Consider the following 24,115-nt stretch of genomic DNA (forward strand, 5'->3'; position numbering starts at 1 on the left):
TATGTCACAAGGAGCCAAGGAAAATGAAATGTAAAAAGAAGAAAACTGCCGGAAGCGTAGGAAAACGCGTCTTAAGTTTTCTCTCGCGACTACAGGAAACAAAACATGTATAGGATAGAATACCAAAAGCATAGTACTTATGCAAGGCTCTGCAAGTTCTAAAGACACTTGTTTTTTTCTTAAAGTCTATCTGAATAGTCAATGTCAGTTTTCGTCGACAAGTCATTGGCAAACTTTTCCTTCCGTGCGTTGCAAAAACTATTTTAGTAATACAGTAGCCTCCGTTTGGGTTGAAAATATGCTAATAGATTCATCTTGTGAAGTTGTTTATTTCTCGAAGCCCACATGCAGCTCTTCTCGAGCTATAATCTCGACAAACTATATTGTGCTAACAGATAATATGAGCTGATAGATATCTGAGCGCATTACCACAACTTCGGCGCGGAATTACGCAGCGTTAAACATAACCTTGCAGCCTTATTGACTACTTTAACTGCATGCTTTTCTTCTGAAGTTCTTCCCAGCTGTGATGCACTTTTGTTATCTGGCTACACACTTAGTGGTATTTACCGTATCGATCCCTTGGATGGAAATGGAGGATTTGGAGTGAACTGCGACAACGAGAACGGCGGAGGAGGTTGGTCGATAATTCTAAGACGATATGATGGTTCCTTAGATTTCGATCGCGGGTGGTCTGCCTACGTGGAAGGCTTAGGAGATCTAACAGGAGAGTTTTGGTTAGGCTTGGAGAAAATGTATAGACTCACTGGTGGCTCGTACTTCAACTTGAGATTCGATCTCGAATCCTCGAATGGAATCAAGAAGTACGCAGAGTACGAAGGATGTCTACTGGACAAGGACCGAAAATATAAGATAACTGTTGGAAGTTATTCAGGTGAGAAATGACACAAGGGATGAAATTTATGGCGGCTGCCAAAACGCGAGAAATACGAGATATTTAAACTGAGGCTAAGCTTTTAACTTTTTTGACACCATCATTGTTGTGTTCAGCATACATCTAGCAGATTTTTTTCTTTATAGTAGAGAGTTTCTGGCATCAATTTAGTCATAGTTTTCTAACATTTGACTGTAAAGAATCTCGTTTGAAAATATTCATTTCTCATTGCCCGACCGAACCTTTTTTTTTTTTTTTTCCTTTTTTGTTTATAAAAATTTAAAAAAAGGGAAGACAAGTGTGATTCACTACCTAGAGTATAATTAAACCTGGATGTTTACAGAAAAAACCTTAATGTAGACCTGGGATATAAGAAGACTCCTGCAGGAGGTCAAAAGTGACATGCAAATAACTAAGGAAAAATTGATCAAAGCAGTCGGCTTAGAAAAATTTTTTACCCAAACAAAATAGATCAATATCAGTATCTGGGCAACTGCCCACCTACCCCTCTCCTAACCCAACATTAACCTTAACTTGTTGTCACTTGACTGTTATTGAGTCAGGGGAGGGGTAGGTGGGCAGTTGCTCAGACACTGATATTGATCCAACCAAATTACCCCATCCCCACCCCCACCTCCTTGGTTGATTTTGGTCTTTTTTTCCACCTTTTGAACGACTGACCCAGCCACATCCACGAAAGGGAAAGCGACGGAGTCGTAACAATTTATGGGAATGGCCATAATAGATTTGCTTTTTCCTTTTGCAGGCAATGCGGGAGACTCGTTTTCGTATCACAGTGGGATGAAATTCTCCACTAAAAATAAAGACTATGATCAATCCAGCTTGAAGTGCGCTCAAGTTGCCGGTGGCGGATGGTGGTTTAATAACTGTCAACGCGCATGCCTCACAGGAAGTTACGAGAATGGCACGCACAGTTCTCAAGGAATTGTGGGCATTCAATGGCAGGCGTGGACTGGGGCTAACTACTCTTTGTCCAAAGTTGAGATGAAAATAAAACCAGCTTAACTTGTGACTACAGTCGACTTGAAGACCAAAATAAAAGGAGCAATTTTCTGTCCCAGAGAGGAGTTGCGGCTCGCACGCTTCCCGCTGACTTTTAGACTCAGTATGGAAAGATGACCATGAGAGCGCTCTTCGCTTCAGCGTCGGAAATTGAAAACCAAAGTTGTCGTAATAGTCAATCAGAAGATTGGCCAATGAGAGCCAATGAGAACTCAACAACCAACCAAACTGCCTAAAACGCGGGAAAACGTTTAAATTTTGCCTCTGATTGGTTAAGAATATGTCGTGAGTTTCCTGAGATTACTTTGGATACTCAACCAAAATTGCTCCCACTCCATCAAGGAATAAGAGATTGACTATTCAGAGAAGGAGAATTTACTTTAATTTTAGGAAACCTATTGTTGGAAAAGCAGTGTAAAGAACTCGAGGAATCAATTTCCCTCCCATCAGCTTTTCAAAGAGAAATATTTGAATGTATTGATTAGAATGGAGAACTTTTCAGAAAGCTCATTAATGAACTCAAAAATGAATGAAACCCTTTTGACATTCCACGTGTGGTTATCGCGAATTGTAGCACACTTCTACCAAAATAGGGTATTGTCTGAGTGACTTACAAACATTGAGTTGTATAAGCGTTTCTTTCATGAACTCTGAATTATAGTCAATTTTTTCGCACGTCAGCCAGGAGAACTGGATCGAGTACATGCAATTGAGGCTACTCATTCATTGGAAGAGGTGGCGTTTTGTTCATCTTCCACAATCAGTGGCGAACATATAATTTGTATCCGTTACTTTTAACGAACACAACTCGAACTTCCTACTTTTCATTAGTTAACATGTGACGAGCATAACATCAAACTTGTTCCTGATCACTTATCAAATCAAACTTTGTCTCATTGGTAATATTGCTAGAAAATAAATGATTCCACTAGTCATGTTTTCATAGTTGAGCACTAGGCCTCGTTTTAAAAAAGAGCCCAAAGGTAAACAGGCCGGGAGAAGAACAATCAAGAGTTTGCAATTATATATTTCTAATGAGGTGGTGAACCGTTTGTGCATGACGCCAGTTTTATGCATGAGATTAAAATGATGGACGATGTTCAGAGGTTGTGACGACAAACACAAAGACCTTTTAAGTTTGTCAGGGCATGTAGGCGCCATGCTGGATTAGAACCTACCTCTGAGTTCTCCAGAATAATGAAATTGGATCTTGAACTTGTTTTCACTTCATTGAATCGTTGAATAGAACACAAATGTACAGAATGATGGAAAAGTCTCAGTTAATTAGCACTCTCTCTTGACCAGCGCAAGATAATTATAACTTCGTTTACTTGACAGAAGTTTGAGTCAACTGTCGTTTTAGATTCCCTCTATCGAGTGAAAAAGTATTTAACGGAACATGCAGTTGGAGAAGTTGGAAATGTGGCGAAAAGTGTTCTATCCATGCTTATTTTCGGGAATGGAATTTGAATTTATTTCCCATGAGACGAATTGATAAAAGAAATTAGACTGCCTAATAACGTGACAAAAGCTGCCGAACTGGAGGCGCCATTGTCTCAATATTTTATTAAAGTATTTTTGTACAACAGTTTGTTCTTTAATGACCTTGATTCGTAAGCGCAACTAATTAAAGTTAGTTTACGTAGAGAAAATGATTTCTTGCAACCTTACCCTTCGATTGTTGTTGGTGTTATGTGTAGGTTTATGTTATTCCACTCTCCTACCATCGATCTACTGGGATCCTCGCAATCCAATGTAAGTATTTTGTTTGTAAACACCTAGAGTCGGTCGTTAAATATTGTAAGGAACTTGATGTTCTCCGTCGATAAGTTTGTTTAAGCGATTATTGACTGAATTTAATCTTGATTCAATACTGTACTGTCTCATTTATGACTAGAATATTGCTAAAATTGACGAACATGCACAATCAGTCGAGGTAACTGTAATATAAAACACAAACACTTTGATTCATCACATTGCCTTCTAAAACGACTCAGTGTTATACTGAAGTAACGTGTGTAACAATTGAAAAGTGGCATTAATGATGGAGAGCGGAATTTTCTTCTCAGTTCCCTGAAAGGATAAGATTATGCAGCTGTTTTATCGTACAAGTATGATAACATTCAAATCAAATAATTCCCTATTGATACATGTATGAAAAACGAAAAATATTCGGTATCGAAGACAAACTCTTATCCTACAAGAGAACATACCTGATGTGTTATTTTGCATCCGATAAAAGTTGACCTTTTTTTTTCCCTTTTTTGCATCGATACTAAGGGGTCACTTTGTGTAAAACGTTTTGGTGTACTTGTTCTTGACACTTGAGTAACGACCCATTTGTGACAAAGATCCTGCTATAATGAAAAGTGTGAAGTAGCTGAGAGAAAGGGGCTCAAAAATTACTCCATTTTGGGTATGTGCGACAAAAGTTGCCTTTTTTGGAGCAATTCAGACATGAAAACGTTTGTCAAACGTTTGCCGTTGGAGTTTCTTTTCTTGGAAATGAATATTGCGGATAACAGAAACGGGCCGGCAAACTTGAAAAAAACTAATGAAATAAAGTAAAATAGAACAGGTTTAATGGAAGAAGATTGCCTTTAAATAAACAAAAACGCCTGAACTTATGTGGCTGCTATAGAACTTTACTAAATGCTTTATGGCGAAGGAAATTGGTTGGGCACAGCCAGTAATGACAGTCATGTCAGTGTAAAAGAACTTTTGAGGCTACAAAAGGCTAAGACTGGTTCCATAGAGCGTCATGGCTGGCCATTATTACGGATACGAGAAGAGTATAAAATGTTTTGCAATATCTTAAGGTTGGCATTGCAAGGGTTTAAGGCACAAAAGCAGTGGTCAGACTGGCGACAAGACACAAAAGAAGTATAGCGCTGAGTTGGTCCGGCTCAAAAACTCGGCTGGAGGTGACAATACAAAGAAACACTGCCTGCTCTATTAATTTGAAATCGCTGCTGCATGATCAATACTTGTTCTGGGATGTTCTTTTTGTTTATCTGTTGTTGTTTGTCTGTTTGTTTTTAGCTTGTTTAAGTCCAGTCAGTTAGTTTTTACTTCAATACCAGTTTTCAGTGATCAAAAAAGCACACACGATAAAAAACAAAAATTACCATAGAAAACGGATTAGCTATGATCATTCTATTTTTTACAGTCATTTTCCTAGACCAACGCTAAGTCAAAAGCGCTTCACACATTGAAATCAAATATTAGTTACTCAGTACAAAGTTTTTCATAAATCTTTGAAACTGAAATAAAACTGCATTTGTGCTAACAGATAATATGAGCTGATAGATATCTGAGCGCATTACCACAACTTCGGCGCGGAATTACGCAGCGTTAAACATAACCTTGCAGCCTTATTGACTACTTTAACTGCATGCTTTTCTTCTGAAGTTCTTCCCAGCTGTGATGCACTTTTGTTATCTGGCTACACACTTAGTGGTATTTACCGTATCGATCCCTTGGATGGAAATGGAGGATTTGGAGTGAACTGCGACAACGAGAACGGCGGAGGAGGTTGGTCGATAATTCTAAGACGATATGATGGTTCCTTAGATTTCGATCGCGGGTGGTCTGCCTACGTGGAAGGCTTAGGAGATCTAACAGGAGAGTTTTGGTTAGGCTTGGAGAAAATGTATAGACTCACTGGTGGCTCGTACTTCAACTTGAGATTCGATCTCGAATCCTCGAATGGAATCAAGAAGTACGCAGAGTACGAAGGATGTCTACTGGACAAGGACCGAAAATATAAGATAACTGTTGGAAGTTATTCAGGTGAGAAATGACACAAGGGATGAAATTTATGGCGGCTGCCAAAACGCGAGAAATACGAGATATTTAAACTGAGGCTAAGCTTTTAACTTTTTTGACACCATCATTGTTGTGTTCAGCATACATCTAGCAGATTTTTTTCTTTATAGTAGAGAGTTTCTGGCATCAATTTAGTCATAGTTTTCTAACATTTGACTGTAAAGAATCTCGTTTGAAAATATTCATTTCTCATTGCCCGACCGAACCTTTTTTTTTTTTTTTTCCTTTTTTGTTTATAAAAATTTAAAAAAAGGGAAGACAAGTGTGATTCACTACCTAGAGTATAATTAAACCTGGATGTTTACAGAAAAAACCTTAATGTAGACCTGGGATATAAGAAGACTCCTGCAGGAGGTCAAAAGTGACATGCAAATAACTAAGGAAAAATTGATCAAAGCAGTCGGCTTAGAAAAATTTTTTACCCAAACAAAATAGATCAATATCAGTATCTGGGCAACTGCCCACCTACCCCTCTCCTAACCCAACATTAACCTTAACTTGTTGTCACTTGACTGTTATTGAGTCAGGGGAGGGGTAGGTGGGCAGTTGCTCAGACACTGATATTGATCCAACCAAATTACCCCATCCCCACCCCCACCTCCTTGGTTGATTTTGGTCTTTTTTTCCACCTTTTGAACGACTGACCCAGCCACATCCACGAAAGGGAAAGCGACGGAGTCGTAACAATTTATGGGAATGGCCATAATAGATTTGCTTTTTCCTTTTGCAGGCAATGCGGGAGACTCGTTTTCGTATCACAGTGGGATGAAATTCTCCACTAAAAATAAAGACTATGATCAATCCAGCTTGAAGTGCGCTCAAGTTGCCGGTGGCGGATGGTGGTTTAATAACTGTCAACGCGCATGCCTCACAGGAAGTTACGAGAATGGCACGCACAGTTCTCAAGGAATTGTGGGCATTCAATGGCAGGCGTGGACTGGGGCTAACTACTCTTTGTCCAAAGTTGAGATGAAAATAAAACCAGCTTAACTTGTGACTACAGTCGACTTGAAGACCAAAATAAAAGGAGCAATTTTCTGTCCCAGAGAGGAGTTGCGGCTCGCACGCTTCCCGCTGACTTTTAGACTCAGTATGGAAAGATGACCATGAGAGCGCTCTTCGCTTCAGCGTCGGAAATTGAAAACCAAAGTTGTCGTAATAGTCAATCAGAAGATTGGCCAATGAGAGCCAATGAGAACTCAACAACCAACCAAACTGCCTAAAACGCGGGAAAACGTTTAAATTTTGCCTCTGATTGGTTAAGAATATGTCGTGAGTTTCCTGAGATTACTTTGGATACTCAACCAAAATTGCTCCCACTCCATCAAGGAATAAGAGATTGACTATTCAGAGAAGGAGAATTTACTTTAATTTTAGGAAACCTATTGTTGGAAAAGCAGTGTAAAGAACTCGAGGAATCAATTTCCCTCCCATCAGCTTTTCAAAGAGAAATATTTGAATGTATTGATTAGAATGGAGAACTTTTCAGAAAGCTCATTAATGAACTCAAAAATGAATGAAACCCTTTTGACATTCCACGTGTGGTTATCGCGAATTGTAGCACACTTCTACCAAAATAGGGTATTGTCTGAGTGACTTACAAACATTGAGTTGTATAAGCGTTTCTTTCATGAACTCTGAATTATAGTCAATTTTTTCGCACGTCAGCCAGGAGAACTGGATCGAGTACATGCAATTGAGGCTACTCATTCATTGGAAGAGGTGGCGTTTTGTTCATCTTCCACAATCAGTGGCGAACATATAATTTGTATCCGTTACTTTTAACGAACACAACTCGAACTTCCTACTTTTCATTAGTTAACATGTGACGAGCATAACATCAAACTTGTTCCTGATCACTTATCAAATCAAACTTTGTCTCATTGGTAATATTGCTAGAAAATAAATGATTCCACTAGTCATGTTTTCATAGTTGAGCACTAGGCCTCGTTTTAAAAAAGAGCCCAAAGGTAAACAGGCCGGGAGAAGAACAATCAAGAGTTTGCAATTATATATTTCTAATGAGGTGGTGAACCGTTTGTGCATGACGCCAGTTTTATGCATGAGATTAAAATGATGGACGATGTTCAGAGGTTGTGACGACAAACACAAAGACCTTTTAAGTTTGTCAGGGCATGTAGGCGCCATGCTGGATTAGAACCTACCTCTGAGTTCTCCAGAATAATGAAATTGGATCTTGAACTTGTTTTCACTTCATTGAATCGTTGAATAGAACACAAATGTACAGAATGATGGAAAAGTCTCAGTTAATTAGCACTCTCTCTTGACCAGCGCAAGATAATTATAACTTCGTTTACTTGACAGAAGTTTGAGTCAACTGTCGTTTTAGATTCCCTCTATCGAGTGAAAAAGTATTTAACGGAACATGCAGTTGGAGAAGTTGGAAATGTGGCGAAAAGTGTTCTATCCATGCTTATTTTCGGGAATGGAATTTGAATTTATTTCCCATGAGACGAATTGATAAAAGAAATTAGACTGCCTAATAACGTGACAAAAGCTGCCGAACTGGAGGCGCCATTGTCTCAATATTTTATTAAAGTATTTTTGTACAACAGTTTGTTCTTTAATGACCTTGATTCGTAAGCGCAACTAATTAAAGTTAGTTTACGTAGAGAAAATGATTTCTTGCAACCTTACCCTTCGATTGTTGTTGGTGTTATGTGTAGGTTTATGTTATTCCACTCTCCTACCATCGATCTACTGGGATCCTCGCAATCCAATGTAAGTATTTTGTTTGTAAACACCTAGAGTCGGTCGTTAAATATTGTAAGGAACTTGATGTTCTCCGTCGATAAGTTTGTTTAAGCGATTATTGACTGAATTTAATCTTGATTCAATACTGTACTGTCTCATTTATGACTAGAATATTGCTAAAATTGACGAACATGCACAATCAGTCGAGGTAACTGTAATATAAAACACAAACACTTTGATTCATCACATTGCCTTCTAAAACGACTCAGTGTTATACTGAAGTAACGTGTGTAACAATTGAAAAGTGGCATTAATGATGGAGAGCGGAATTTTCTTCTCAGTTCCCTGAAAGGATAAGATTATGCAGCTGTTTTATCGTACAAGTATGATAACATTCAAATCAAATAATTCCCTATTGATACATGTATGAAAAACGAAAAATATTCGGTATCGAAGACAAACTCTTATCCTACAAGAGAACATACCTGATGTGTTATTTTGCATCCGATAAAAGTTGACCTTTTTTTTTCCCTTTTTGCATCGATACTAAGGGGTCACTTTGTGTAAAACGTTTTGGTGTACTTGTTCTTGACACTTGAGTAACGACCCATTTGTGACAAAGATCCTGCTATAATGAAAAGTGTGAAGTAGCTGAGAGAAAGGGGCTCAAAAATTACTCCATTTTGGGTATGTGCGACAAAAGTTGCCTTTTTGGAGCAATTCAGACATGAAAACGTTTGTCAAACGTTTGCCGTTGGAGTTTCTTTTCTTGGAAATGAATATTGCGGATAACAGAAACGGGCCGGCAAACTTGAAAAAAACTAATGAAATAAAGTAAAATAGAACAGGTTTAATGGAAGAAGATTGCCTTTAAATAAACAAAAACGCCTGAACTTATGTGGCTGCTATAGAACTTTACTAAATGCTTTATGGCGAAGGAAATTGGTTGGGCACAGCCAGTAATGACAGTCATGTCAGTGTAAAAGAACTTTTGAGGCTACAAAAGGCTAAGACTGGTTCCATAGAGCGTCATGGCTGGCCATTATTACGGATACGAGAAGAGTATAAAATGTTTTGCAATATCTTAAGGTTGGCATTGCAAGGGTTTAAGGCACAAAAGCAGTGGTCAGACTGGCGACAAGACACAAAAGAAGTATAGCGCTGAGTTGGTCCGGCTCAAAAACTCGGCTGGAGGTGACAATACAAAGAAACACTGCCTGCTCTATTAATTTGAAATCGCTGCTGCATGATCAATACTTGTTCTGGGATGTTCTTTTTGTTTATCTGTTGTTGTTTGTCTGTTTGTTTTTAGCTTGTTTAAGTCCAGTCAGTTAGTTTTTACTTCAATACCAGTTTTCAGTGATCAAAAAAGCACACACGATAAAAAACAAAAATTACCATAGAAAACGGATTAGCTATGATCATTCTATTTTTTACAGTCATTTTCCTAGACCAACGCTAAGTCAAAAGCGCTTCACACATTGAAATCAAATATTAGTTACTCAGTACAAAGTTTTTCATAAATCTTTGAAACTGAAATAAAACTGCATTTGCGAATTTTAGGCGTATCAATACTTCACGAATCTACAGTTTCTGATAGAATGCGAGCAATCTCTCTTTGCTTGCGTAATCCTTTTGAGGTTTTTTGCAAGTAAGTAGTCTGAGATATCTTTACGCTATATTTTCGATCGATGAGCGCAAAGGATTACGCCTAGAAAGATAACTATACGAAGTTAATTTTTCTCTTAATGGAGTGAGCCCACATGCAACCGCTTTTGTACCACGAAATGGAGAGAGATATTTACAGCATTGCGTTAACCATATTTTTTAGCTTTCAGAAAAACTTGACGATGAAAGTTCCTGCCCATTCTAAAATGAAAATCGTCTGCCCAAATCCAGCGAGTGTATTACAAGAAACGGAATCTAGCATACCACTGGAGCAAATGTACTCAAACCTATGGATAGTGACTAAACAAGAGTTTGACATTTGTAAAATAAACGCAAGTGATCAAAGCTTTTCTAACGAGAAGAGATTACTGATGAGCTGTAATAACCCTTTGCAGTTGAAGTATTATGAGATGGTGTTTAGAGCTTACACCGTGCCAGGCAGCATTGCATATGAGCCCGGCAATAGTTACTACTTTATAGGTAAGGCAGTCGACCACTTGTCTTCATTGAAAGAGCTGGATAACGAAGTATTTAAGAAATGTTATGCAATTTCCCTTTGTAAGACCCTTTTGTGAGAGATCAGACCAGACTGCCGAGACAGTGCGCAAGTTAGACACTGGATGGAAAGACGTGCGTTGTAGCTCTGTTCGGATCAATGTGTTTCACGTTTGTGCTGGAAAGTTAACTCTTACTGTATCGTCCTTCACTATCTCACAAATCTAAATCAAGATGTTGGATTTACGATAGTTTTGTAAATTTTAGTTTGTACTACGGTTGTCGCGCAATATTAAGGAGCTAATGGTTCGCGCTCGTGTCCTGACCGGGTAACTATGTTGTGTTGTGTCCTTCGATAAGACACTCAACACTCGCACGGTGCCTCTCCACGCGGGCTCGAGTGCGTAGAAAGAGACCAGCAGAGACAAATAGAGTTGTTCACAGTTCCTTAACCTTTAAGTTCGTGTTATATCCGGGCTGTCTGATGTTTATATCGTTTTTCCAGCTGGAGAATCATCATTTCAAATAAAATCGACTTTAATACGTTTTAGGTACGTCCGACGGTACCAACCACTCACTGGCTAATCACGAAGGGGGACACTGCCTGTCGTCTAACATGAAGATGTCAATCTACGTCTGTAATGGAAGTTTAGGTACTTGAAAACTGTTCTAATTTATTGTGCCTGCGCAGTAGTCAAGACTGCGTAATTCAGGTTAAAAGATCAAAGATTAGTCAACATTAGATTGGATAGGGCCCCAGAAAAACATGTTGTTGGATGAAGTTAAACATGGTTCTGAAACATTAAACTGCGGAAAAATAAAAAACTATGGATAAGCATGTTCTCGTTCGCCGCAGGCGTGCGGATAGCTCTGTCTCGTGATAAATCAGTTCGGAACTCTCCTTTCGATAAATCTAACATGTTTTTTTTATTTAATCAAATCTATCATTGTCTTTGCCAAAAATTAACCCTAAAATGTCCTCTCATTGGAAGCCTTCTCATTTCTCGTGCCATATTTATGATGAAAAATATGTCACTGTTTGTTGAGTGTTATTCCATTATTTTTATTTTTTCAGATCCAACTTGCGATGAAGTTCAACAGAGTTCACTTTCGCCCACGCCCTCACACTCGTCCCAGTCTTCAGTATTCTCTGTCTCGACTCCAACAGCTCGTATTACGACTTCCAGCGCTCTAGTTACTAATTCCTGGAGTTACATGTTTCCTTCAGTTTCGGCAGTGAGTTCCGCCAGCACTGCACTTGCACTTCAGTCATCGATTGCTGTCCAATGTCAAGGTACGTTTGCAGATACATTGACTGCTGTTCGAGAGTCTCCACAGGGTACCCACCAAACATGTGCGAGTCACAGGGATGCAAATTTATCTTATTCTTTTCTTTCTCCCCTTTTGCTTCTGCAGCAACCATTAACGAAATGTTAATTAGGAGTCTTATAAACCAGTCAGAACTATTGTACGACATTTACAACTACACACTCATGATACCGGATTTAAGTCTCATGCTACAGCAGAAACTGAACCTTTCAACAGGGCAGACGACAGAAACCGACGGAAGTTCGTTAAAGGTCATCACGGCTAAACCTGGTAAGCTTACAACATGAGCCTTGGATTTTTCTGTCAACCAATCGCTAGCAGCTCAGGTCGGCTCATATAAAGCAAATGATCGAAATTAATACCACGCAAACTTGGGTACGAGGTGAGCTTGTGTCAGCCCAGGTTATACGCAGAAGTCACCAGCCCCTGAGTACTGATTTTTCGTTTTCATAAAGTATTAGTTGTAACGTGTGTTTTTTCAATTGTCCCTTAAGCTCAGCGACATTGTAAAAATTGGCTGAAAAAGAACTACACAGAAAGCGGAAGCTACCGTCTGTTGATAAATTGGAAGACTTGGCAAACAAATGATCGTTTTCGAGTTTACTGTGACCAAGAAACTGCTGGCGGTGGTTGGACCCTTTGGATGCGTCGCTTTGACGGATACATCGGCTTCAACAGAGACTGGGATTCTTATGAGGAAGGATTTGGAGATACCTCCGGCGAATTTTGGCTGGGTTTAAGATCTATGGAGAAAATTCATGCTGACAGTAAGTTCTCCATAAGGTTAGACATGGAAACCTCTGACGGCAGCAAGGACTACGCTGAATACACGAATTGTGAATTGGGAGACTGGCAAACTATGTACACGCTAACAGTGGGATCGTTTGTGGGTAAGTGGAGGTCTCATTTGACGGGAAAAAAATATCCTTACGGACCAGTCAATATTTACCGACTGGACGGGGGGGAGATTCGAAAGATTTAGGGGGGATCCCTGGGTTTCCAGGCAGTGCGGAGAGGTAATTAGACATCACCAAAGGAGTATAAAAAAAGGGGAACTATAGGAAATTGATTGCCAATTGATAGGGGATGAGGGAGGGGGGGGGAGGGGAGAGGGGGGGGGTCAAAAGAAAACTCCAGAGCCTCGTGGAGGATCAGGTAATTTTGTCGTGAAACATCTACAATCCATAGACCCCCCTCTCACCCTCTCCGGGATAAATTACGATCGTTCCCTTAGAATCTCGCATCGTTACTCATTACCTAACGAACGGTTTCGTCTCCAGGCCTCTTCTGTAGCTCGCTCTTCCCCGACGATGGGGCAGAAGAGCTTGATTACTCTTTCTCCAAGGGGGCAAGGCAACGTATCCTGCAATCCGATATGGCTCTCAGGGTGGGCGAGATGCTTTGCCGAATCATCTTGATGATACAGTTTCAAAAATGAACGGATAGTATTTACCAATCTTTTCCTTCTTCTACACTTCCGTCAACGATTAATCTACGCAGATTTATCTTTATTACCGCTAAATTCACGGCACTTCAGCCGCGATATTAAATCATTAATCTAGAAGGGTTACTGATGTTTTGTCGCTGCATTTTAGGTGGCGGTGCAGGTGACTCTCTTTCATTCCAGAATGGTACGAAGTTCTCGACTTTTGACAAAAATAATATGCAGAATACCAGCACAAACTGTGCACAGGACACCAAAGGTGGATGGTGGTTCAATGACTGTCAGCGAAAGGCTTGCTTAACAGGAAAATACAAAAACGGCATTCGGTGGGATTCTTGGAAAGGATCCAATGAAACTCTTTCCAAAATAGAGATGAAAGTACGCCCAGTTTGACAAAATGTGAACGAACATGGAAATCTCGGTTTTCTCGACGACCGTATATGAATTATCTACTTGACTGTAAACCGCTGACCAGAATAAAGCGAACCCTAAGGCGAGTTCTACCATTTGAGCACGTGTGTGAGGTTCGCCTCGTTTTCTCAACAAGCGTACAAAAGTATCACCTTAACTCTGTAGACCTCTGTCCAGAAATAATGGAAAATAGTGCGAGTTTAACTTCTAGAGCACGTGCATGTATGAAGTTAACCCGATCTTCTCGCCAAGCAGATACGTTTTCACATATCTCGTAATGACGACCGTATATAGGGTATCCACCAAACTCTTTCTACCCCTGTCCATGCAGATGATATAGCTCACACGCATCAGGGTTTCAAAGCTGACGTTTCAAGCGTTCGCTTTGAAACTCTTCACGGTGGCTAATTTACATTATGAACTCAGTTGATAAAACAACTACCCCACTGACGTAGCACCACAGTTTGTTTAGAAACTAACCCCTTTATTGAGTATGCTTGAATACGACGTGCACACTGGCAGTTACCCATGTTAAATTGTAAATAAGTTTTTAAAACGATGACGAAATTGCGACAGTGGATTTGAAGTGTTCGTTATTCCTATTGTGCAAACAATTCCTTGCCTGAACGATTAAGTCCCCATTGGTAACATTTGAAATACAAATACACCTTGTGGCTGTTCTTTACCATTAAATATCGTTCAATTCAATTGAAAGCAACTATTATTTGCGGAACAGCAAGACGAACTCGGCTCAACCACTCGATGAGGAAAAGTTTCCTGACTCGACTTGACGTTACGTCATTTTGTCAAAAAGATCAAGAGTAGCACCTAGGGCCCAGCTTACTTCAACACCATCGATTTTCTTTTTAAGCTATCAAAAGACAAGAAACGCGCGCATTAGAAATAGATCAAGTACAAAACGCGCTCAAGAAAGCAAGGTTTAAAGGAGTAAATTTCATTGAATACTCTATTAAGTTGTTGATACCTTTTTAAAAGCGACTTTTGCTACATCAGAAATTCGAAAACGAAAAAATGACTGCGAGATGTATATTCAAGTATTGACTGGGGTCACATTCTTTTTCATCGGGGAACAAAGAACAAATTATAATTTTCCTGGCTCTCGTCATGTGGCTTCGTATCTCAGTTTGTAATGGTACTAGGGACGCCTAAGTGAGGGAGGGGAGGGAAAGTACATGTAGAGAGGTCCACGCCCCATTGAAGCCTGCATCAAATTACAGTTTGACTGAAAGGATTCATTTATCACTAATCACCCCAAGTAAGAAAAAATTTGCTCTTTGAAACGGACACCATGCCTTCTAATCAATTAAAGACAATAACAACAACAAAAACAACAACGAAAAGTAGAACTTACAGTAAGATTTTTTTCTTCTGTGAAACCAAATCCTTCCATTAAAAGAGCTACTATGTAAGTGGAATCCAAGCAGAGGTATGGCGACGTCTTTGATTCATTGGAACAAGCTGCCAAACAAAACCCACAAACGCTGACCATCGTTCGCATGAGAAATTAATTAAAAAAAGTATTTGAGTGTGGTTACTGTAACGCATGTAAGTACTGTTGAGTGTAAATGAAGAATCTGACAAAGGGCCAGACTACACTCGGTCCCAGCACGAACTATTTACATTATACCATGTTGCCGAAGTATTAATAATGGTAATAGCACCGAGTGGAGTCGGATTTGTTAATTACGAGTATGATCACAGACAGAATTGGACGAGCATGACTCGTACACCGTCCTATAAGTGCTCAAATCGGGCTGGTGATAACCACTCACGTTCGATAGTTGTGTTATAGTTTTGATTAAGAGAGAAATACCTTGTTCGGCACCCTCTTTAAATTGACCAACAGTGATCGTTCCACCCTTCTCTAAGTCTACAATCAAAATGAGGCATAAGAAAAAAATGGAGACTTGTAGTGAGCTTGGTTGTAAGTCAATTGAGTAGTCTACCGTTGCTGGAGTTTGACATGGTTCCCATGGCATGAAAGGCACACTGCCCCTTTCGCTGGGTGGGGATAAGTCCACTGTATAACTAGCTCCTCCCCCACCCTACCCAGCCAGGTTTTCCAAACAGTTTACCGGTACGCATTTATACTCCCGGGTGGAGAGAGGCCTGGTGAGAGTTTAGCGCCTTGCCTAAGAACACAACACAATAACCTGGCCACAAATCCAGTCCAGTAACCCTTAAGCCATTGCATATTCCCGAGCTGCTTGTAAAAAGACAACAGACAAATCTGCTTCTGCAAAATCCCAGCTTTAACTCGAGGAAGTTATCCACTTCAACAAAGAGACAAGTTCACCATGTCAAACTAACACTAACACTTTAACCCTTTAAGTCCCACTAATGACCAAGACAGAATTTCTCCTTACACTATCAGTACAATATCAAGCAGCCAAGTTATGAGAATAAAGAGAAATATCAATTAGGGGATTATTGGTTGATCCAATTCCAAATTCTCCAAACTAACATCACAAGAATTGTATGACAGACAGTAGGGAGAATTACCAATGAAATCTTGGGAGTTAAAGGGTTAAGCATTGCTAACATCTATGTTCATATCATGGTTTTTGCTTTTTTCTTTCCTATACGCATGATTTATTCATGTATGTAATCCTGCTAAATTATTCAAGATTTCATGGTAGGTTGTTATAAATTGAAATAGCACAAAAAGTGTAGTTACTGTATTTCTGACAAAGATTTGATACACTTGAATAGAAACATGTTGTGCACAGTAAAAAAAAATTGAGACCTTGTTCAAAATCAATAGCAACAAAATATGACTACCGATAGTAAGTTGTTAGAGCGGGTTCCATTGCTTTTAATTTCACTTACTAATTAGCCCCAAATCCACTGCTCTGTCATAGTAGTATGAAAAGGCATACATCTGTATTGAGTCAATTCCAACTGGAAAGAAAGAAATAAAAGTGAAAAACGATCCCCAGATCAGAAAAACACATTACATACAGCATGTAAAACTCAAAACAGGTTGTAAGAATCGGCCTTCATCAATGTGCAACTTAGATGCTATAGGGTTGAGATAGGACATCATTGGACATCATTGGACATTGTTGGACCTAAGTCCTTATAAGTCCTACTATTTGTCATCCTCTACACATTAAAATCTTAAAGGTTTTTCATTGCCAGTAAATATAAAAATATGCTATATTACAATTCCAATATTATTTACAAACTATATACAACATTATGTATGCAAAGGGAAATAAAACTTGTAGATCTACCATGGAAAAGCTTCATATCTGAGGATCTCCTGCTTGAATTCTAGAAAATTTAATGTTTTTTAAGTGTCTAGGAGAGAGTTCCATATTTTGCTAGCTAAGTATGAAAAAGAGTGCAGACCGTAAGTTGTTGTTTTTGGGTTGGGAAGAGCCAGGATATTGTTTCCGCGCAAATTGTAGGATGAAGACTGTACAGTGAACATATCTTGTTTTCCTTGGAACAAGTTTATGTTGAAAATGTCATACCTGGTTTATGAACTTGGAATTTAGCCAGAACTTTCTTGGCATCCTCCAAACATCCAGAATATCCATATCTACTGTCACCACTAGAACATGATAACAAGTAACAAAGTTAACCACTTGACCCCTGAGAGTGACTGGCATCTAATTCTTCCTTACAATATCACCCCTGAATCACACAATAAGTTCACATGAATAAAGGACCACTAACTAAAGTAGCTCTTTGTTGTTAAACAAATTCTCCTTGTCAGCACCTTTGGAAATGTATAGAGAACAGTAGGGAGAATATGCATACTGATGTTAGGGTATATGGGGTTGTTTTTATAGAGAGATGCTTCCAGTTTGTCACTAGCGTCAAACAAGGAAAAATATAGATCCTTGAAACAATTCAAGCCCAGCAAATTTTTTCCAATTAATATGTAGTCTGGTGCTTTGAAAAACTTGTTAACAAAATACATTGTAAGTTCATATATGTATGCTACAATTGGAATTGTGATAAAAGAAGGTTTCATTACTAACCTAATTTCAATACTTTTGTGAACGCCAAATTTCCAGCTTCCTCTAAAGTTGTAATGTATACACGGACTGAGTTTGACATCTACACCATCTAATCAATGTAGAAGAGAGAAATACTCAGGAAGGTCCATTTTTACTGAGACAAACTCTTCAGAGTAACAAGTGAAGCAAAGCAACATCCTTACTCCCAGCTGTTCCTGACTCTAATATGGCTGTTCTTGCTGCCATAAGCCCAAGACCTAGATAACTAAAAGTTGAAAGAAAGAAAAAAAGCCTGAGGATTTGCTTTGTCTTTCATGTTATGATTTTCGATAATTACAATAACTTAACCCTTTCACTCCCAGGGGTGACAGACAAGTAATTTCTCCTTACACAATATCAATACATTTTCAAGCAGTAAGATGATGAAAAGAAAAGAAAATAGCAATAAAGGGATATAATTTTATTTTACAACAGGTACTTTGAGCTAAAATCATAAGGAATGTAAGGTAGACAATGTAAAGAATTAATAGTTAGATTTGTGGAGTGAAAAGGTTGCAAGGATTTAACACATCACAAGACCCAGACCAGTAAACAGCCTCTCTATCCCATCCCTCCCTCTGATTTTCTCCACCTCCCTCCCCTCTGTCTCATTTTCTCCGGCCCTTGTAGCTCCATGTACCTGTGAGTGTACAAAGGAAACTTTTTCTTGGCTATTGTTAGATATCTTCGAAATCCCACAGGAGCTTCTTGAAGAGTTTCCTTCAAGAAAAACAGACATGTTATGAGGAAATTGAAGCAATCAATTTAAGAGAGGATGTCAGCATCCATCTAACAAATTTGAAATATTTTGGTAAGTCGCCCAAATTTGTAATTTTTACAGTAACTTTATAACCATCCTTTTGTCTTTTAAAAGCTAGAAGCTCAGTAGATTCTGTCATATCGGTCATTGCTAAAATTGTCTTTGTTTTGATGCTACTTTTCGACATATAGAAAGTATGTTGGACAAAAATATTCACCAAAAAATAAATATTTCTTTGCCAGCTTCAATAATGACAGGGGATTAAGTTCAGATGATAGAACAAAGGATTATGTTGCAAAATATGAAAGTTGGTGAGAAAATGAATTTTGGATGACTTGCCGCTGTTTGTCTGATGCATGTTGACATTAGCTCTTAAAACAATTGACACTTTGTGATAAAACAATGCAAACTTTAGATTCACAACAATGCAAAGATTTAGCACTGTAGCAAATCCTAAATTTCAGAAATGATTGATAAAATAACTCCAACAATATCAGTACACCAAGAAAATTACATAAGGTAGCACAAGGAAATAAAAGCTTTACTTAGTACGTCTGACCAAATGTATGGTTTTAACTAACAAATGGATATAATTAACATACATCTACCAATTTTTCATAACAAATTTCTATAAAAAAATGCATAGCAGCTGAAGGGGAGAAGAACGAAATAAATGAGATCTTTGGCATTGGAAAAGCAGTTCAAACCTGATGAACAGGACACAGTGTGATTTGTGTTGATCCACCACCAAGGTCCAAGGTTCCAAATAGTTTTGAATCATCACTTTTAAGGCCACCTAATAACAAACAATAAGAAACATATTTTACACACAAGCCTCAGGAATACACATTTCTGCAATCACAATTTTCAGATTAATCCTTAACCCATTAACCTTTAACTCCCAAGATCTGATCTCCCATCCAGCTGTTACACATTTCCTTGTAATTTAGTAACAAGAATTCAGTGTTATATCATGATAACAACCTCCAACTGATAAGATTGAATAATCTCATCACCTGTTTGTTGAATAATGTATGGATATTGTAAGGAGAAGTTACATGGAAATCAGTTGTGGAAGTCTAGGGGTTAACAACCCTAAATTCTTGATAGTTGACAGTTGTTGGATCAAGTAAGTAAACAGTTGCTCAAATACTGAAATTAATCCCAGATTTCAACACACTGAAATGCAATAAGGTACAAACACACACCAAACACAGAGAAATACATAGCTGTTGTAGTGTTAGAATGATTTCAAACTAGTTTGATCTGTATTTCCTTTGTTTAAGGGATTATGGTTATATACTGTGCATTAACAACACAGGACCTGAAAAATCAAACTACTGGTAGTTTGAATTTGTTTTGACCTGAATTTCATTTTTAAATTTACACAGCTGTGTAGACCTACCATATGCAGCCTTTTTTAAGGTTTCATCTTTTAGGTTTAAATTCTCAGAATACTAGTTGCATTTTGAGCAAAACAATACGTAAAATAAATTTCAAATTCACCATGTTGGGAATTTGTCATATTTAACTTTTTGAAATTAATCAAGTACGTGTTATACTTTGCTACAGTATCTGTAGATTGAATGACAACAATCCACCATTGAATATCTTTTCAGTTTTCTGCTGGTCTCTCTAAAAATTAGTTTGCAATTTCCAAAGAATACAGTCATATTTTTTTCAAAAATTCCAAAATCTGTGAGAATCCTGCATTAATTTATTACACAATAGTATAAAGATATTTGGTACCTAACAAAAAATTAACTGTAATCCAAGCAAACAGCCCTTCATCAGGTCCGTCCATAATGTCAACATTACTCTCTTGAGAAAAATGATATGGTGATTCTTGAAACAATCTTCGCACCTTCAACAAAAGTGTCAAGTAAAGGACATAACAATTTAATAATTTCTCAGTGCAAGTACGACCTTGGGTGACTGTGATAAGGGTTAATCCTTTAACAATCTTCACACCTTCAACAAAAGTGTCAAGTAAAGGATATAACAATTTAATAATTTCTCAGTGCAAGTATGACCCTGGGTGACTGTGATAAGGGTTAATCCTTTAACAATCTTCGCACCTTCAACAAAAGTGTCAAGTAAAGGTCATAACGATTTAATAATTTCTCAGTGCAAGTACGACCTTGGGTGACTGTGATAAGGGTTAATCCTTTAACCCTAAGAGTGATTGGCCTCTAATTTCTCCTTACTATATCAGCCATGATTCAAATATATATAAAGGTCAGGAGAATATAGAAAATGATCACCAATTTTATGAAGCTTCTGATTGTCAAGATAATTCCCCTTGCCTGCACCATAGGAAATGTGAAAAGAAAACTGTGGAAAATATATGAATGTTAATCTTAACATGTAAAGGGCTAAACATGCTTCATATCCTACAGAGTGACTCCTGTATTTTAGTTTGTGCGCCAGTGAATGCCCACCTGGATTAATGGTGACATTTCTTTTAAATACTGAGTCTTAAGGCACTAGCCATTTGCCTACTGCATCTTGAACAAGGAATTATAATGAGTTCAATTAATACAGTCATATACCTCCTCTAGTAATTGTTTAGAAGAATTTGATGGAAGCAGTCTTAAACCAGCTGTAGCTTTTAGTGCCACAGGGGTGTATTTCCATCTTTGTTTTGGTATGATATCTTCCGACTTTTGAAGAAGTCTCTCAATTGACTGGGATCCCTGTTTAAAACAAATATCAAATTAATCACACAAGTTACAGTACTGTTGCAAGGCACAGCTGTTCCTTGGAGTTTCACTCAGAACTCCCAAAGGATGTCTGAGATGGAGACAAAGACCTTTTTTTAAAATTTGAATCCAAAAGAAAAACTTCAAGGTATCCTTTCAGAAATGGAATGTGACTCGATGGACTGTAGGAGAAATTTGGTAAAATGGTTTAATAACAGGAAAAAAAAAAAGTTTTTCATAGAGGATCACTGAAAATTCCAAAGGAGCAGAAGTGTGTGAAGCAAAATTATTATTCAATTAGTATCTAACTTCTCCCAACAGTACAGAGAACTTGCATACTGGTTTTAGGGTGTAAATAATTAAAAGAATACCTGATCATAAATTAAATTTCAAGAAGAAGGGAGAGTAATAGGGACCAAACCAAAACTCACAATTTGGTTGGAGGGGGGGGGGGGGGGGAGAGACATTCTTTTTTCTCTTTAGAGCAAACTTCTGTACTAACCTGTTTTGGATTGTCAGCGTATGAAGAAAGACCAGGCTTTACTTCGTGGAAAAATTCATTAGAAAGCTCCAGTTGTCCTCCTTGATTAAGATAGATCAATAAAGTCAGAAAAAAAAAAGAATTTACAAAAAGACTTCACATCACAGTGCTTGACATTGGTCACCAGTTGTCAGTGCATTTTCTGTTTTCTGTAGTGTACTGTAGTCAATATATTTTATTGCAGTATTCAAGTAAAATGGTTAGGGCAATCAAACTTATACCACTTTGGAAAAGTTGGCAGATGCATTGCACAACCAGGAACAGTGTTAAAAAAACGACGGTAAAATTTCCGTACAGCCTCATACTATTGTAAAACAAATCTGTTTTCCCAAAGGCAATGTATTGTTTTTGTCATTGTTTTCTCTATCCAAGAACTGAATGGATAATTTAGGATGGGCTGTGCGGAAATTTTACCAAAACGACTGTTCAGATAAAAGATTCAGCTTAACTCAAGATAGTTTTGAGCGCGGTTTTGTTAGACAACAGCTAAACTTTAACCTTTGTTTAACTAATCGGCCCTAAGATTAGTACTCCTCACCTTTTCCTCTAACAAAGGTAAACACATGAATTCGACTCCCCGTACTACCAGCATCAAACATAATTCCATGGACCTCGGCCAAGGAGCTTTGTTTAGGCGTTAAATATAATAGTTTTGGAATAGAAACGTCCGCAAAACTGACGTAAAATAACAGTGCAGTGAACAAGACAAAGAAGGTTAGTGTCACAACACGACAACCTCGTATGTTATATATTCTATGAGGTGGGGCAACCATATCTGCTTCACCAGGAAGTTTAGCAACTGAAGTGGTTGAAGAAGGCATATAATCGATGAGAATAATAAATATCTAACAAATTACACACGAATCCCATAATCCATGCGTGATGTGTCGAAATTCTACGATTACGGAGTGATGAACGTAACACAGGAGTAATTTGTAACCAAGCCTCCGAAAAGAAAAAATAATATTCCGTGCCTTTCCTTCGCTGGATGTGCCTCGTTGAAGGCGTCGCCTTCGACTGAAAGAAAATTTTGCGATATGTAGAAATATTTGTTAAGAGATTTCTTATCTGAGCATTTAGTTTTTTTCTTCATTTTCTTAAAGCTTCACTCAGTTCTATGCTAAGATAATTCTTGTTATTTCTAACAAATAATCAACTATTCTTGAGAATGAGTAATACATTTTGACCTCAAAATTTTTTACTGTAATATTTTTTATAAACAGATAAAAACTCAGCGAAGCGTGCTGGATCTCCCGCGTTGTCTTGAATGCCAGGTACAGAACAATTAAATTTAATAAACTATCGAAAGGCTAAGCAAACAATGAGCCTGTACCTAAAATAGAAAAATAAGACAATTTCTTGCAGACTTCATTGTCTCACACCAGTCAAAATAAAAAAAAAAAAAAGAATCACGAAGGTAATTAAAATCCAATTCATTGTGGTAAATACAAACAAAGTTGAGAAGGTTTTCTAGATTATTTGAAATTTTTATCCTATGGAAAAATTTGAAATTTTGAAACAAATTTGTTATTTCTTCTAATAATCTACACTTTCAGTTCTTAATCAAGAAACACAATCAGAAGTAGCTGATGGCATACTCATAATTGTGAGGCCTTTCCTAAACAGAATTCTTGTCTTGGTGAAAAATAACTCATGAATAAATTTGAGAGAGTTCATTTTGTTACAAATTAAAAAAAGGTGTTTGCACAATGCTGACATCTTAGACAGAGATGTTATAAATGATGACAAATTTTTCTTTTGCATGGTAACGGTAACCAAGAGAAAAATTTATTTTGTTTGGAATGGAGAGAGGAACATATGCAAGTAGTTTCAGCTGCAAAATGGTTTACCTCTTGCGGCTTTGGTTGTAAGTTTGACTAGCATCTAATTTGTCCTTACACTACCATGCCTGAATCAAACATTAAGGTCACAGGAATTTAGGAAAGGATTAGTAACTAAAAAAGCTCTGAATTGTTTAATTCTCCCCACCAGCACCTTAGGAAATGCAAAGAGAACAGTAGGGAGAATATGCACACTGTTATTAGGGTTAAGAAAGAATCATAGATGCTTTAGGAATGGCATAATGATAAACCCTGTCCCCCAAGAGTGACTAGCATCTAATTTCTCCTTACAATATCACCTCTGAATCACATATTTAGGTCACAAGAATAAAGGAATTGATCAGCAGGTAAAGAAGTCCTTGACTGTTACACAAATTCTCCCTGTAGGCACCTTAGGAAATGCATAATAAACAGTATGGAGACTAAGCATGT

General features: G+C 38.0%; 2 protein-coding genes across 2 annotated transcripts; one reads left to right on the forward strand and one right to left on the reverse strand.

Moving 5' to 3' along the window:
- Positions 1–4,679: 4,679 nt before the first annotated feature.
- On the forward strand, positions 4,680–6,736 carry LOC136277810 (fibrinogen C domain-containing protein 1-like). The gene is made up of 3 exons (XM_066160514.1): positions 4,680–4,710; positions 5,330–5,710; positions 6,477–6,736. Exons 1-3 carry the CDS (start codon positions 4,680–4,682, stop codon positions 6,734–6,736), a joined length of 672 nt encoding a protein of 223 aa, XP_066016611.1.
- A 7,522-nt stretch (positions 6,737–14,258) lies between these two features.
- Positions 14,259–22,770, reverse strand: LOC131789489 (ectonucleoside triphosphate diphosphohydrolase 5-like). Its single transcript, XM_059106619.2, has 13 exons — positions 22,381–22,770; positions 21,804–21,883; positions 21,152–21,295; positions 20,349–20,463; positions 19,307–19,395; positions 18,480–18,559; positions 18,004–18,065; positions 17,822–17,909; positions 17,309–17,388; positions 16,659–16,730; positions 15,643–15,699; positions 15,181–15,287; positions 14,259–14,679 (listed from the first exon to the last, which is right to left on the reverse strand). Exons 1-13 carry the CDS (start codon positions 22,661–22,663, stop codon positions 14,602–14,604), a joined length of 1,335 nt encoding a protein of 444 aa, XP_058962602.2. The 5' UTR covers positions 22,664–22,770; the 3' UTR covers positions 14,259–14,601.
- Between the last annotated feature and the right edge of the window lie 1,345 nt (positions 22,771–24,115).

Source organism: Pocillopora verrucosa, chromosome 13, assembly GCF_036669915.1.
Source record: "Pocillopora verrucosa isolate sample1 chromosome 13, ASM3666991v2, whole genome shotgun sequence".
NCBI lineage: Eukaryota > Metazoa > Cnidaria > Anthozoa > Scleractinia > Pocilloporidae > Pocillopora > Pocillopora verrucosa.

Bases quoted from the DNA above. Each gene is read 5' to 3' on its own strand.
- LOC136277810 (XM_066160514.1), top strand. From the start codon at position 4,680: ATGGCTGGCCATTATTACGGATACGAGAAGA. The intron at 4,711-5,329 runs GTATAAAATGTT...TTTCTTCTGAAG, and splicing joins TTATTACGGATACGAGAAGA to TTCTTCCCAGCTGTGATGCA. The intron at 5,711-6,476 runs GTGAGAAATGAC...TTCCTTTTGCAG, and splicing joins AACTGTTGGAAGTTATTCAG to GCAATGCGGGAGACTCGTTT.
- LOC131789489 (XM_059106619.2), bottom strand. From the start codon at position 22,663: ATGCCTTCTTCAACCACTTCAGTTGCTAAACTTCCTGGTGAAGCAGAT. The intron at 15,288-15,642 runs GTATTTCTCTCT...TTTGTTTGGCAG, and splicing joins TAAAGAGGGTGCCGAACAAG to CTTGTTCCAATGAATCAAAG. The intron at 14,680-15,180 runs GTAAGTTCTACT...GTCTTTTGATAG, and splicing joins CAGAAGAAAAAAATCTTACT to CTTAAAAAGAAAATCGATGG.